This window comes from Galeopterus variegatus, unplaced genomic scaffold (assembly GCF_000696425.1).
Source record: "Galeopterus variegatus unplaced genomic scaffold, G_variegatus-3.0.2 Scaffold500, whole genome shotgun sequence".
NCBI classification, from domain to species: domain Eukaryota; kingdom Metazoa; phylum Chordata; class Mammalia; order Dermoptera; family Cynocephalidae; genus Galeopterus; species Galeopterus variegatus.
Genome location: NW_007726611.1, coordinates 576,506 through 590,677, shown reverse-complemented (window position 1 = coordinate 590,677; position 14,172 = coordinate 576,506). Strand labels below are relative to the sequence as shown.

At 35.8% G+C, this 14,172-nt stretch overlaps 1 protein-coding gene across 1 annotated transcript in view; it reads right to left on the bottom strand.

The window, feature by feature from the left end:
* PIK3CB (phosphatidylinositol-4,5-bisphosphate 3-kinase, catalytic subunit beta) overlaps nucleotides 1–14,172 on the bottom strand; it is a 74,870-nt gene that overhangs the window by 38,190 nt on the left and 22,508 nt on the right. Inside the window, exons 5-6 of the mRNA XM_008569452.1 lie at nucleotides 11,810–11,998; nucleotides 8,738–8,859 (exon numbers count right to left, since the gene is read on the bottom strand). Of these exons, the coding sequence (XP_008567674.1) occupies nucleotides 8,738–8,859; nucleotides 11,810–11,998 (311 nt within the window). The remainder of the gene's footprint in view (nucleotides 1–8,737; nucleotides 8,860–11,809; nucleotides 11,999–14,172) is intronic.

Here is a 14,172-nt window from a genome sequence, read left to right as displayed (position 1 = left end):
GCAGGTTCAAAATCCCTCATCAAAGTAAAAATCCTTTGTTGTGTACTGGCCCCAAGGGACAACGCCTTATGTTCCAGATCTACCTCAAACTCTAGGGGGCCAAGACCTCCCTGCTCAATGGGATATTTATGTTGGGACATCTCCTTCAAAATTTATGATGATGGCCACGGCCACACTCCCATCATTCAAATTATGATGGACCCCTGGTCCTCCGGTTTGGGTGGAACAGTGGCCTCTTAAAGGGGAGAAATTAAATCAAGCTATTTTACTTGTTACACAACAGTTACAAATGGGACATTTAGAGCCATCATATAGTCCCTGGAATACTCCCACTAAATCTTTGCTACTGTTAGACAGGGACCCACTGTGCCTTTTATAGATTTTATTAATCATCTTTAAGATGCTATAATGGACAAATTGATAATGCTCATGACAATCCAGAACTGCTATCACAAGTTTATTTATACTTAGTCAAAAAAGTTAATAATGCTGGTTTACAAGTAGCTCCAGATAAAATTCAAAAAAAGGAGCCTTGAAAATACCTTGATTTTTTAATCACTCAGAGAAGTATACGGCCATAAAATACATCTTTCCATATTCAGGAGGCTTTTACTTTAAATGACTTACAAAAATTACTTGGCCACATTAACTGGCTCCGCCTTTCTATGGTTCCAACTTATCAATTACAATATTTGTTTAACACCCTGAAGGGAGACCCTGATCTGTTCTCCCCTCGTTACTTACCTGAAGAAACAAAATTAAAATTAAAACAGACTGAATCCTTTTTACATCCCAGACAATTAACATGTATTGCTAAATCTCAAGTCATTCATTTAATTATTTTAAACACCCCACATAGTCCCAGAGGTTTGCTTTGTCAATTTCCTCCTCAAATAGGAGTCACTGAATGGATTTTCTTACTCCATCACCAAAAAAAGAAATTATATACTAACTTAGAACAATGTATTCATTTACTCACTAGGGAAAGACACTATTGTCAAGTACTTAGGGGTATGCTCATGATATTATTAATCCTGGTCTTTCTAAAACTGATTTTTACACTGCCCTTGAACAATCAGAGTCTTTACAGATAACTATGGCTGATTTTGTTGGTAAGATACAATCCTCATTACCCCAGAATAAAATTTTACAAGGACTCCAAATACTGCCATACAATTAAAATTCTGTGTATCCCCTATTCCCCTCCCTCAAGTGCTAACTGTGTTTATCTATGGTTCTGACAGATCAGGAAGGGGATCTATAACATGACAGAAACAGGGAACCTGGGAACATTTTGTTACTATTCATCATAAGTCCACCAAAGGGCTGAATTGACAGCTGCCATTGCAGCTTTACAACATTTTTACAATCAGCCACTTAATTTAGTAGCTGACTCTGCCTACATAATTGGAGTCTTACAGGTAATTCAAGATGCATCTATCCATGAGGGGAATGATTTTCTTTTATTTAAAATGTTTTGGGGCCGGCCCGGCGGCGCTCCTGCCGAGGGTTCGGATCCCATATACAGACCGGTGCGCTCACTGGTTGAGCGCAGGGCGGGCGCGACACCGAGGGTTGAGATCCCTTTGCCAGTCGCGGTGCGGGCGCGACACTGAGGGTTGCGATCCCGTTACCGGTCATGAAAAAAGACAAAAAGGAAAAAAAAATGTTTCAACACTTACAAAAACTTACTCAAAAAAGACATCATCCTTTCTGCGTAACTCACATGCAATCTCATTCTGGTCTTCCTGGCCTTTTATCAATTGGAAATGATATGGCCAATCACTTTGTTATGTATAATAATGTTTTACAGAAAGCTATTGATTCTCATCAGTTTTTTCATCAGGGTGCACAAGCTTTGGCTAACATGCATCAGATCTCTTACAGGTAAGCTCAAGATATTGTTTGTGCTTTTCCCGATTGCCAGACGTTTTCTAAATCTAATTTCCCTGGAGGAGTTAACCCTCAAGGAATAAAAGGTAATGAAATTTGACAAATGAAAGTCACTCATTATTCTACTTTCGGATATCTTAAATATTTACATGTTACTGTTGATACTTACTCTGGTCTTATTCATGCCACTGCCCAAACATGCTAAAACATGTTAAAAAACTGCTAAACATGTTAAAAAACATTGTCTTTCTGCCTTTGCTGCCATGGGGATTCCAAATCAAATTAAGACAGATAATGGACTGGCATACATCTCCAAAGTCTTTCAAGTATTCTGTGACAACTGAAACATTAAACATGTCACAGGAATCCCATTTAACCCCACTGGCCAGGCAATTGTTGAAAGAACTATTGGCCTTCTTAAATCTCAAATAAGTAAACAAAGGAGGGGTAATATAGATATAGGACTGGCCCCTCAAGAACAGGTCTTTAAAGCTCTGTTTACACTAAATTTTTTAAACTGTGATTCCCCAAAATTAATGGCCACAGAACGACACTTTATACCTCCTAAAAAGAGACCTAGACCCTTGGTTTTATTCCGCCACCTGCCAATGGGACCACAATGGTTGAGACCTGCCAAAATGTTAACATGGGGGAAAAGGTATGTGTCTGTTCTCTCACCCACAGGCCCGCTATGGATTCCTGCTAAGGCTGTTAAACCTTATTTGGGACCACAAACCAGATGAGGAATTGAATCTGATCCCAAAATCTCAATGCCTCACCATCACATCTCAATCTGTGTCACCGGAGATGGTACACATCAGACCACCAGTAATAAAAATAATGACAACAAGCTCCAAATTGACCCAGGATAAATTAAAAACTTCAACAGTCAAATAGTTTTCAACAGCTCAGCCCTTAAGCTCAGTAACTCATTTGAAAAACAAAAACTAACCTAAAATCTACATGTTTAACTAGATGGTCTCAAATTTTCTGGCATCCAACTGGTTATCTTAAACAGACTTCTAAATTCTCTTCTAGTCTCATCTATGTATTTCTTCACAAAATCCTTTGGTAAAGTTCTATGCCATTTTTTAAAAAAGGAAAACTTTCTATGCATCTTCTTAAAAAGTCTTGCATACTTTGCTTTACAATGTAAATTTGTTATCTTGCTTTCTTTAACACAGGGTGAGGCCTCACCAATAAGTCTTTTAAAAAAAACGCAATCTAAAACCTGACTGTTCTTTTTACTAGTGAGCTTTTTTTACATCTTGAACAAAACCTATAAGATCGTTTGTTCTTGTTGTTTATGTCTACATATATGCATGTGTAAGCTGTATGTTATGTCTATATGTTCATGCCTACATGTGTAATTGTGTTGTTTACAAGGTACCAAATTTGCTTATAATTAATGCATGCTCATTAAATAAATAAGTATATTTTTCAAGTTCACATGATTTAAATTTTCTAAAGTTTTAATAAATATAATTTCAAAATTTGACTTAAACCTTTTACCTAAATTGTCTCTAGGTCAATATGTCCCCTTGTTATCTCAACTCTACCTCCTGGCCATGCTGGGAGAAACAATATCTTTTAGACATTATCTTTGTAAATACTACCCTCTGTCTTACACTCCACATGGTTCCAAATGCCATGTGGAAATCTGGGACCCAAAATGGGTAGTGAAAAAAAAAAAACCTATGCCCAATATCGCATAGGCCCTAGTTAACATTAACTGATAAGGGTATAAATCTAATACACCAAGTTTTTGGCTGAAAATCCATAAATATGTATTTGGTAAAAATAGCTAAAACTCAAACTGGGCTTTGTATAATTTGCTCTGATAAATGGACGCCTATTTACTAACCTGAATGTATAAAAATGTTCTTATCAGCACACATCATTGCCTGGGTTTACTAATCAAACAGGATTACTAAAGGTCTTCTCACTTAACTGCTCTTAATACAAAATTGTAAAAGGTTTTCTTTGTCCCTTAGATAACTGGTCTATAAAACTTATTTCATAATAATTTCTTGTGCTCTCTGCCTTTGAAACCATCTGTCACTTTAGTTTTACTTTTTGTAATAATTTGTGACTTTATTCAACTAAGTGTTTTAAGCTTTTTGTTACTTGACAAAGCTTTCCAAAACTGAAAGTTCAACCTTTTGGTTTAAACTAACTTTAAGAAGTTCCAAGGGCCTTGGAGCTTCTCAAAGGATATATAAAAAATGTATCAAAACTAATTGGCTTATTTAATAAATTAGACTATATAAGAAAACATTATCAGTACTGAAGGTGTTATGGATATGTGATCCAAAATCTTGTAAGGTTCTTAAATATCTGTGTTTTAATATAAATACTACCAGTCATAATCTTGGTTTAATTAAAATTTTAAAATGTTATGTTTTCAAATATTTCATAAAAAAACTCTGATAGGTTCAGTTTCCTGACAAGCTTTGAGTTCATACCTTTAAACTAAATTTCCTAAATTCTAATAAAAAAAACTGATGGGTTTGTGAAATTGTTCACAAAGGTCAAAACAACAAAGGTTAATTAGTGAACTAATTAAAAAGAATTATAGGTTTTTACAATTTCTTTATTTTGAAACACTGCTGGTTCTCTTAATGTTTTCTTTTCCAAATTAAAAAGAAAAACTCTTTCTCTCTTAAGCTATCTATAACTAACAACAGTTTGGTAAAATATCATTTAAAATAGAGATAAAAGTATTTGTTTTCCATTTAATCCCCCCCAAATTTAATAACTTTAAGTATCCTTATGATTAGTATGACAATCTGGCCATTTTTATAAATTCAGTAAAAATTAACTCTCTCTCTTTGTAACAGGATATAATTTAAAACTTTGGATATAAGATAACATGTCTCACTTCCAAGTTGCTGACTCCTCCTTCATGTTGCCTTAATTTGGCCTAACTGCTGCTTCATCCTGCTGTTCATCTTTGCCCCCAATGGGGGACAGATCACCACCTGGGGATGAGCCTTCCCAGCAGCATGGGACTTATACAAAAAAAGTAAGACCTTTTCAATCAAGATATTGATCATCAAAGCTTTTATGAGGAATGCCTTGATCATAAAGGAGGAAATAACGTCTTCTCTACAACAGCAGTTCTCTAAATTTTCCTGGCTTTAAAGAGGGTGTTTGTAACTTGGATAAGACATCCTGTCCCTAAAGAAAAGACTCGTAATTGATCAAAAATTTTACAAAAGACTAGATGCTTTAAAAACAGTAATGTCCGGGCCGGCCCGGTGGCGCACTCGGTAGAGTGTGGCGCTTGGGAGTGCGGTGGCGCTCTCGCCGAGGGTTCGGATCCCATATAGAGACCGGTCCGCTCACTGGCAGAGTGCAGTGCGGGAGCGACACTGGGGGTTGCAATCCCATTGCCGGTTGTGGTGTGGGTGCGACACTGAGGGTTGTGATCCCATTACCTGTCACAAAAAAGACAAAAAGGAAAAAAAAAAAACCAGTAATGTCCTGGACAGGTGAACATTAACAAAACTCTCTGGGCTCAGAATCAACTATTATATGGAACAGAATCCCATTCCGGAGTTTCAACAATTGGTTGTTACAACTAATTCACAGCACCTGGAATAATGCCAATACAGCCACTCTGAGATGATAACATCATCAGTCCTCACCTAAAATAAAAGAACTTGCCATCCTAAATGATACCAACTTTGCTTTAAAGGCTTTTGTCTTAACTGTGAAAACCTGATCTATAGCTTTGTCTTTTTCTTTTAAATAAATAAAACAGGGGGAGATGTGAAGTATGCATAAAACAAATGTACTTCACAGGGCCTGGTTTTCCAAAGCTTTGCAGTTTCAAATATTGACCTTGCAAAGGACAGGAAATTTTCCCCAGACTATATAGTCTCTGTTGTAAGATAAAGAATTGTAACACAGCAAGGTTGCTGGCTCAAAGACAGACAGGTTACTTACTGACTGATATGTAAAGATATTGAAAAATTGCTGTAAGAAAAGAATGTTTGTTAAAATCAAGCTTTTGGGGCCGGCCCGGTGGCACACTGGAGAGTGCGCCGCTTGGGAGCGCGGCGGCGCTCCCGCCGAGGGTTCGGATCCCATGTGGAGACCGGTTCCTGCTCACTGGCTGAGCGAGGTGCGGGCGCAACACCGAGGGTTGCAATCCCGTTGCCGGTCCCTGGTATGGGCACGACACCGAGGGTTGCGATCCCGTTACCGGTCAGTAAAAAAGACAAAAAAGGAAAAAAAAAAAAATCAAGCTTTTGTTAGTGGATCGACTTAACTGCATTACAGAATGTCACCTTGCTTGTCTTACTGAAGGTTACCAGCTTCTACTGTTAAAATTGTTAAACTGTACTTAAAAAAAAAAAAACCACCTATGTTCTCTTCCTGTAACTTCCTGGTCTAAAGAATAAATGCAGGAAGAGAACCCCAATTAATGGTTAATTTCCCAAATGGAAGGAATGCTTCTATCTTGAGGGTTCCAGGAGATTAACTCCTTTTCAAGGCTTCTCACTGCTCAGAAGAGATGGGCTTTGAGTAATCTTTAGAGGCTCCGTCACCCAGGGAAAAAGGGGTGACAAATCTGTGGGAGACAAAGCAACATAATTTTCCTTTGCTTAGGGTTTAAGTAAATCCTTCTCCCAGATAATCAGTGAACAATTGAAATCCTAACTTCAAATAGTTTGAAGGATAAGGAAAACAATGAATTTGTAAGTAGGGATTGATTCATTGAATTAATAGAACAGACAATGTTGTAATTAACTGGGCTGAATTAATCAAGGTTTTTGGTTCTGTATTTTCTGTCTATCTCTAAACATTTACTGGCAAACATACTCCCATTAAAGGTAATTCCAGTAGTAATGTAAATAAGGTATGAATTCCAAGAACTCCACTTACTGACTATAGTCTTGGGCAATAAATGGTCAAGGAAGTGGTCTAACGCAGATCTGGGACTGAAACCCAGAGCACTATATACCAAAAACAAAAACCCATAAACAGAAAATTTGACATAGGAAAAACCATCAGAATCAGCCACATGGAACATGGGGGTGACAGCAATTTCCTCAGAGGGATGAACGAATTTAAGAAAAACACTTGATTCTGATCAAGGGAACCAAGTGACCTCTCTCCATACAGTCCATTATAAATCCTATAAATAGTGTAAAATATAAAAAGGAAGTATAGAAATAGAAGGAGGCTTCCTATTCTCTCACACTTCTAATATCACTCCACATAAAAAACCACTATTGAAGAGTTTGTGTAACTTCTTTTAGATATCACATGGTTTTAAACACATTATTTTAAAAGGAAGAAAAAGGGATCGGAGAACTTTTATTTTTCAAATTACCATATGGTACATAAGTCCCAATAAACATAATACCATTGTCTGAGACTGTCATTTCTTCAATAAATCCCACAGATTCTCACACATGTACTGCCCAAAGGGAATTGAAGAAACACAATCACTGTAGCATTGTTTATAATAGGGAAATTTCGAGAAAATTTAAATGTTCCTCAATAGGGGAATACTCATTCATAAGGGAATAAATAAGATATATCCCTATGACAGAATATTACGAAGTAGTGAAAGAAATAAACTACATTTATACATAATAGGAAAAATTGACCTCAAAAACCTAATGTTGAATTTAAGAAAGCAAGATGTAAACCAATACATATGGTAAGACATTTGTGTAATTTTTAAATGCACTAATATTATTCTTTATTTTTATAGATATAAACATATATATGATGAAACAGAAAAATATGGTATAGAAGGATACACACCAAACTCATGATAATGGTTGCTTCTGGAAGGAAGAGAAGTAATCAAGACTGGGTAAGGAAACTATGAGGACTTCAACTTTAAGATATGTGCTTAAAAATATTTTTTAAAAACCCACAACAAGAGCCGGCCCCGTGGCTCACTCGGGGGAGTGCAGTGCTGGCAGCGCTGAGACCGAGGGTTTGGATCCTATATAGGGATGGCCGGTGCGCTCACTGGCTGAGCGTGGTACGGCCAACACCAAGCAGAGGGTTGAGATCCCCTCACCGGTCAAAAAAAAAAAAAAAAACCCCAAAAAACCCACAACAAAATATTAGCATTTCTTAATTCTGGGTGGTGGACAGACTATGTGTGAAGAAAAGAGGTAACATACCAGGCTTGGCTGTTTACAGGGTTGGCTGGTGGCTGGCACCTGGGAACAGAGATTTCAGAAAGGTTCCCACCACCCTAATTGATAAGAGTGGCTTACTGCACTTGAACTATTTGTCCAAACAGTATGGTTTATGCTACACACCCACCTGCCTTCTAGAAGTCTAGAAATTTGGTACTTGCTAGACAGAGGTTACTTATGCGACTAGCCCCCAATAAAAACCCTGGGCACTGTGCATCTAATAAACTTCCCTGGTAAACATGTGTTATCACAATTCACTCCTGAGTGAATTAAATGTGTTCAGTGTGACTACACTGGGAAAGGACCCTTAGAAGTTTATGCCTGTTTTCTTCTAGACTTCATGCCATGAACCTTTTGTCTTTGCTAATTTTGCTCTGTGTTGTTTTGCTGCAATAAATTAGATCTGTGAGTATGACTATATGCTAAGTCCTATGAGTGCTCCTAGTGAATCATCAAGCACGAGGGTGATCTTGGGCACCTTCTGTCCCAGTATGCTTTTGTTTGTTTTTTTACAGTATAGAGTAAATGTTACAGAAGAGGAGGGAACGAATTCTTTGAACTAAGAAATTCCATGCCTTTTCCTGTCTTACAAGATATTCAAAGAGACATCCCCTTTCCTACCCATTCCCAAATTATAATGAGCTCCAAAGAAAGCCACCTGCAGGAGATACCTCATCTGTCGCAGGCAGCCCACAGCATATTCCCGCACGTACTGGTCTGGATAGTTGAAATCTAGAAGCTCTAGGGCTTCCCGGGGAGGAAGTTTAGGCCAAATCTGAAGCAGCGCCTGAAGCTGTTTGAAAATTGAAACTGGTTCAGAAATTATGAGGGACAAAATAAATCTATTTTTCATTAGCACACAGGAGCACAGAGATGTATGAAAAGAAAGGAGAAGCATACTTTCAATTACTGGTACCTCAAAAATCCATTCCTGTTAATATGGACTAATAAAAATGGTATTTGTTGTTCAAATATTCCACAGATAAGTTAAAGAAACTATTAAGTACTTACCTCAAAATAGAATGACACACTGAATATATGGATTCTACAATCATTACCCATTAAATAATTTTTAAAAGAAAAAAGGAAAACAAAGAAATGATCAAGAAACACAAAGGTAAAATTCAAAGTACAAATATGAGCTGCAAGGTTCAAGCTAATGATAGGCAACTTATCTTTAAGAAGTCCATTAATAACTCAAACTAAAATTATCTTAAAGAAGTTTACTTTTAGCTCTTAATTTTTTAAAGAGCATCTGTCACTTAACAGAACTGTTTAACCCCAGTTAACACTTGGAATAAAGTGCCTCACAAACTATACTGAAAAGCACAGATAACATTCTATAGTACCAGAGGTTCAGCTACGTAATGGGTTAAAAAACAGCGCTACCACTGGTAAGTAATTACTTTGAGTAATATTATTTATAATTATTAAAAATTAAATTATATAAGTGTAAAATTTAAAAAATTACCAAAGCTCATCACCTTAGTTTGGGGAAAGCTGTGGAAGCATATAAGGAAGTGAACTTTGATTTGGTCATATAAACAGCAAAAGCAGTGTTGACTAATTACTTGCTTGCTGCAAAGGCTATTCAAGTCCTTTCTGCATTATGCCAACAAAATGTTTTCTTGCGAATTAAAGGAAGCTACCCTTCTATAGCTTTCATGCCTAATGGTGAATCAGAGTACAAACCTTGCACAGGCTACTGGCTCACCAATTTTCAAGGCATTAGATTTATTGAGAAAACAGTTTATATTCTTTTGTACCAGTTTGATGTAACTGGCAATGGGACAGGGATGGGAGAAGAACCAAAACTCTTTACTTTTTATTCCATTAAATTTTTTTCTAGACTACTAAAAATGGGCATTAGGATTGTAAAATTTATGCTTTCCTATACTTCCATGCACACAGTTAAGTATAATTTAATAGTTTGGTATTAAATTACATAATTGCCTTTCCTCTACCAAAAATGGAGAGGACCTTCAATTATATCTGAAAACAAAGCTTTAGATTCCCCCTTAGAAATGAGACAAGGATGCTAAATTCCTGAATGTAAAAATTTCTATCCTGAGGGATTAAACAAATATTAACTATAAACTAGTTCATTTCATTTTCTAAGAGTTGACAAAAGAAACCTCTCTGGAAGATATCTTTTAAGAAGACAGCAAGAAACTGTCTATTGTGATTCTAATGACAGAATAATATGATATATTTCTTGGATATGCATATGCACTTATCACTGGACACTATGAATGAGAAGTAGGCAAATACGACAACTAAAAAAGGCTTAGATTTTATTTTCCACCAGTACTGGGAGTTCATAGAAAACTAACCTTGAATTTAGATAAATAAGTGGTTAGAAGGTAATAATTATTCCAGAGCTGTTAAAACCTATCTAAATGAAATAAAATAGTTCCTTTTCAGAGTAAATAATGTTCATTTGGTCTAATTTAATCAAAGCACATATAATAATGTAACTATATGATTCCAAAAACCTTTAGACATAGAAGTAAACTCAAATCTTTTCTACACTTAATTTGAGAAGTAATACAATAAAAACCAATTTTTTAAATGCATACAATTAAAATAAATATGCATTTCTTCACTAAATTTTTTAAGTCACTGTAGATCTAGTAAGACCCACCAAGGGCAAATGGTTCAGATTCCTGTACAGGCCAGTCACCAAAAAAAAAAAAAAGAAAGAAAAAAATAGTCAAGACCTCAAAACTAGAGAGATCTACTGAATTCATATAAGTAAGGTGAACAAATTTGGCCCAATATATTTACTCTGATTAAAAATCTTTTATAGGGTCTTTTTTTTTCCCCAAAAGATGACCAGTAAGGGGATCTTAACCCTTGACTTGGTGTTGTCAGCACCACACTCTCCCAAGTGAGCCACAGGCCTGGCCCTTATAGGGTCTTTGTATTGGGCACTGGTGACCATTTGAATTTAACGAATGCCAGTGCTTTTTGACAGGCTCCTGAAAAATAAACCAAAGAGCTAAAATTTGGTGGCTTTTTGGAGCAATATTTTTTCCTTTCTCTATTCATCAATACTACCCAAATGAAATGAATGTTAAAACTGATCTAAATAGCTTATGATCTAAAATGTTAACTTCTACAATAGAGGTATTTTCAAACAATAGATATTCATTTTAGAACAGCCACTGCAAAGGGTGTAAAGATTAAAAACTTTAGTCATTCAGATCTAGCAAGTGCTCCTTATTTTTTTTTTTTCTTTCCTTTTTTTGTCTTTTTTACTGACCAGTAATGGGATCGCAACCCTCGGTGTCGCGCCCGTACCGGGGACTGGCAATGAGATCACAACCCTCGGTGTTGCACCCGCTCCGCGCTCAGCCAGTGAGCGGGAACCGGTCTCCACATGGGATCCGACCCCTCGGCGGGAGCGCTGCTGTGCTCCCAAGCGGCGCACTCTCCAGTGCGCCACCGGGCCGGCCCGCAGGTGCTCCTTATGATAGATGATTGTCCGAAGACCAATGATGCAATTGACTTAAGTGAAAAGGATGGCAACCCTATCCAGAATCTGGGATTTTTAAATCTTGAAACTGTCTGGTCCATTATTTAATTCAGAATACGTAAGAGTTTAAAACCTCAAAATTTCTCTGGCATAAAATTATCCAACCTGTTTGGAAATATGCCTATGAGGAAAGGACATTTTAGACGAAATCAACAAAGTAATATATACATGCACACCAGGAGTTACGGAAGTGATCTTTTGTTACCTGAGCAACATCCTCAAGTTTATTCCACTTGATTGACAGCAATAATTTTGGCAGTGACTGTGGGAAATTCTCTCTGCAGTCTTGTCGCAAAGTCCAAATAAGATCCATTTCATTTTCACACAGTTGAGATAAAGGATCCCTGTCCAAGATTTCTTTCAGTACAGCGAGAAACTTTTTTCCACCTCGACTCTAAGAAAGTAAAATATTCATTATAGAATTTAATTGTACAAATATCACAGGTGAACATTAAGCAAATTTACATATAATGAATTTATTTATAACTTATAAGCTTTAACATATGAGACATAAAAATAAAATTCCTTAAAAGATTAATAAAGGTGGATCCTGCTCAATATTAAATTTATAGGGATGAAGGAGTTATTCTCAAAACAGTGCTAAAAAAGGAAAAAGAATACTATTTTTTTTAAATCCATGTGCAAACACTAGATGGCAGTAGTGCCTTTTGCATTAAAAACGAAGTCATTTATTATTTGAACTCAGTTTCTTTAATTTTCAATTTGTATTAAAAAAAAAAAAAAGAAAGAAAATTTGACCCAAACATATGTTAAAAATAAAAGCAATAGGTGCCTTCTTGGCTTGTGCCTTGACTCAAAGGTGTAAAATCTCCAGGTTAAGAACTGAATGTTGGCTAAAACTAAACATGGAAAAAACAGTTATTTCGTTTTCCTTCCCAATCACTAAGAATACCCTAAAATAAAGAGGATGACCCAGGCTAATTTTTTGGACCTAGACTCTCTGAATTCCACTAATATTAAAAGAAAGAGTTGGATTTCTTGTATTTGCATCAAAACTATACCACTTTTAATCAAAACACATTTTCTCTAATATAAGCCTTTTAGATTTAGCTGAGGATATTATTACTTTATATTTGACACTATTGTATCTGGGATTTCATATAAACATGAAAATAAATAAAACCGTCATGTTATTAATTTTCTAAAGTAGCCCAAGTCAAAACAGCATACACATACATAAAAAAGAATGGGAAATACTAAGTATAATATTATTAAGTGAGAGAAATGTCTTTTTGACACTGTCAATTGGGAGACACATTACTGAGAAGAAAACAGACCAAGGACAGAACATAACCAAAGCAGTTTAACAACTACCTCAGCTGAGGGTTTACTATAAGGGTTAAACACTGTTATAATTCAAAGAAAGATTAAGTTAATACCAATATCCTTTTTCATCCATCTCATTCAGTGTGAAATTCACCAATACCAAATGCATGTTAAGTTCAAATATTTTAAAGAAGATGTAAAGAAATGAAGTATTGGTTTTGTTTACATTGTAAGGATCTATATGGTTTTTTTTGTCTTTAAGAGTTAACTGTAAACAATCATTATGATCTCTCCCCAGTCTTCAGTTTGTCCAGTTGTTAATGGAGATTTAAATATTTACTTACTTGGAAAGGCAATACAAACATACATAAATATGCTTAGGCAACTGAATACTTTTATGCATCTTTCTACCCCAATATTTCTCCCAAACTGACTAAAGTGTAGGGCAGAAAAGCTAGAAATTTCATCTAAGAAGGTAGTTTGCCAGTATATTGTAAATTAGATAGAAACAGATTAAGCTGAAGAACAAGCACCAATTTACCAATAGACAGTTCTGATCTTCTGTCTTCATCCTTCCTGACATAACCATAAAACTTGGCTCTGCCGTTGTCTATAGAATAAAAAGGACCTCTAAGACGTGGTCTCAACTACTTTCCCAGTTATCCTTCAGGATGCTCTAAATCTCACAAATTATACTCTAATAATTCCAACCTGGTTGGTGTGTACTCTACTGGACAATGCAGTGAGGCTCATTAGCATTTTTCTTAATATGCTGTTAATTCTGTTATTATGTTCTCAGAAGACAAACTCATCCTAAGATGGAAATCATCTTCCTCCCATTAGTATTCCTGGCACAAAGCAGACACTTGACATGTAAACACTAAGTGTAAAAAATGAAAACACTGAAATTCACTAGAGGGCTCAAAAATAATATAAAATAAAAATTTAAAAATATCTCATTAACATATTTACATTAAAATACTGAATCAAGCTGCATCTATTGCAATAAATAACTAAAATAAACACTGTTCAATAACTAAACCAAGCAGACTAGATAATAATTCAAAAATTCTCTATATTCAGTATCTTTGGAAAGAATTTAAAAATTATATCTAAAATAAAGGTCCCTGAAAAACACAAATGAGCTAATTATTAGAATAAGTCCAGTTTTATGACAGTTATATCACTTAGGACAAATAGACAGAAAAGGCAAGCAGGCAAGCAGAAAGACATACAGACACACAAATGTTGCAGGTGTTTAGTGTTTAAACAAATGCTTAA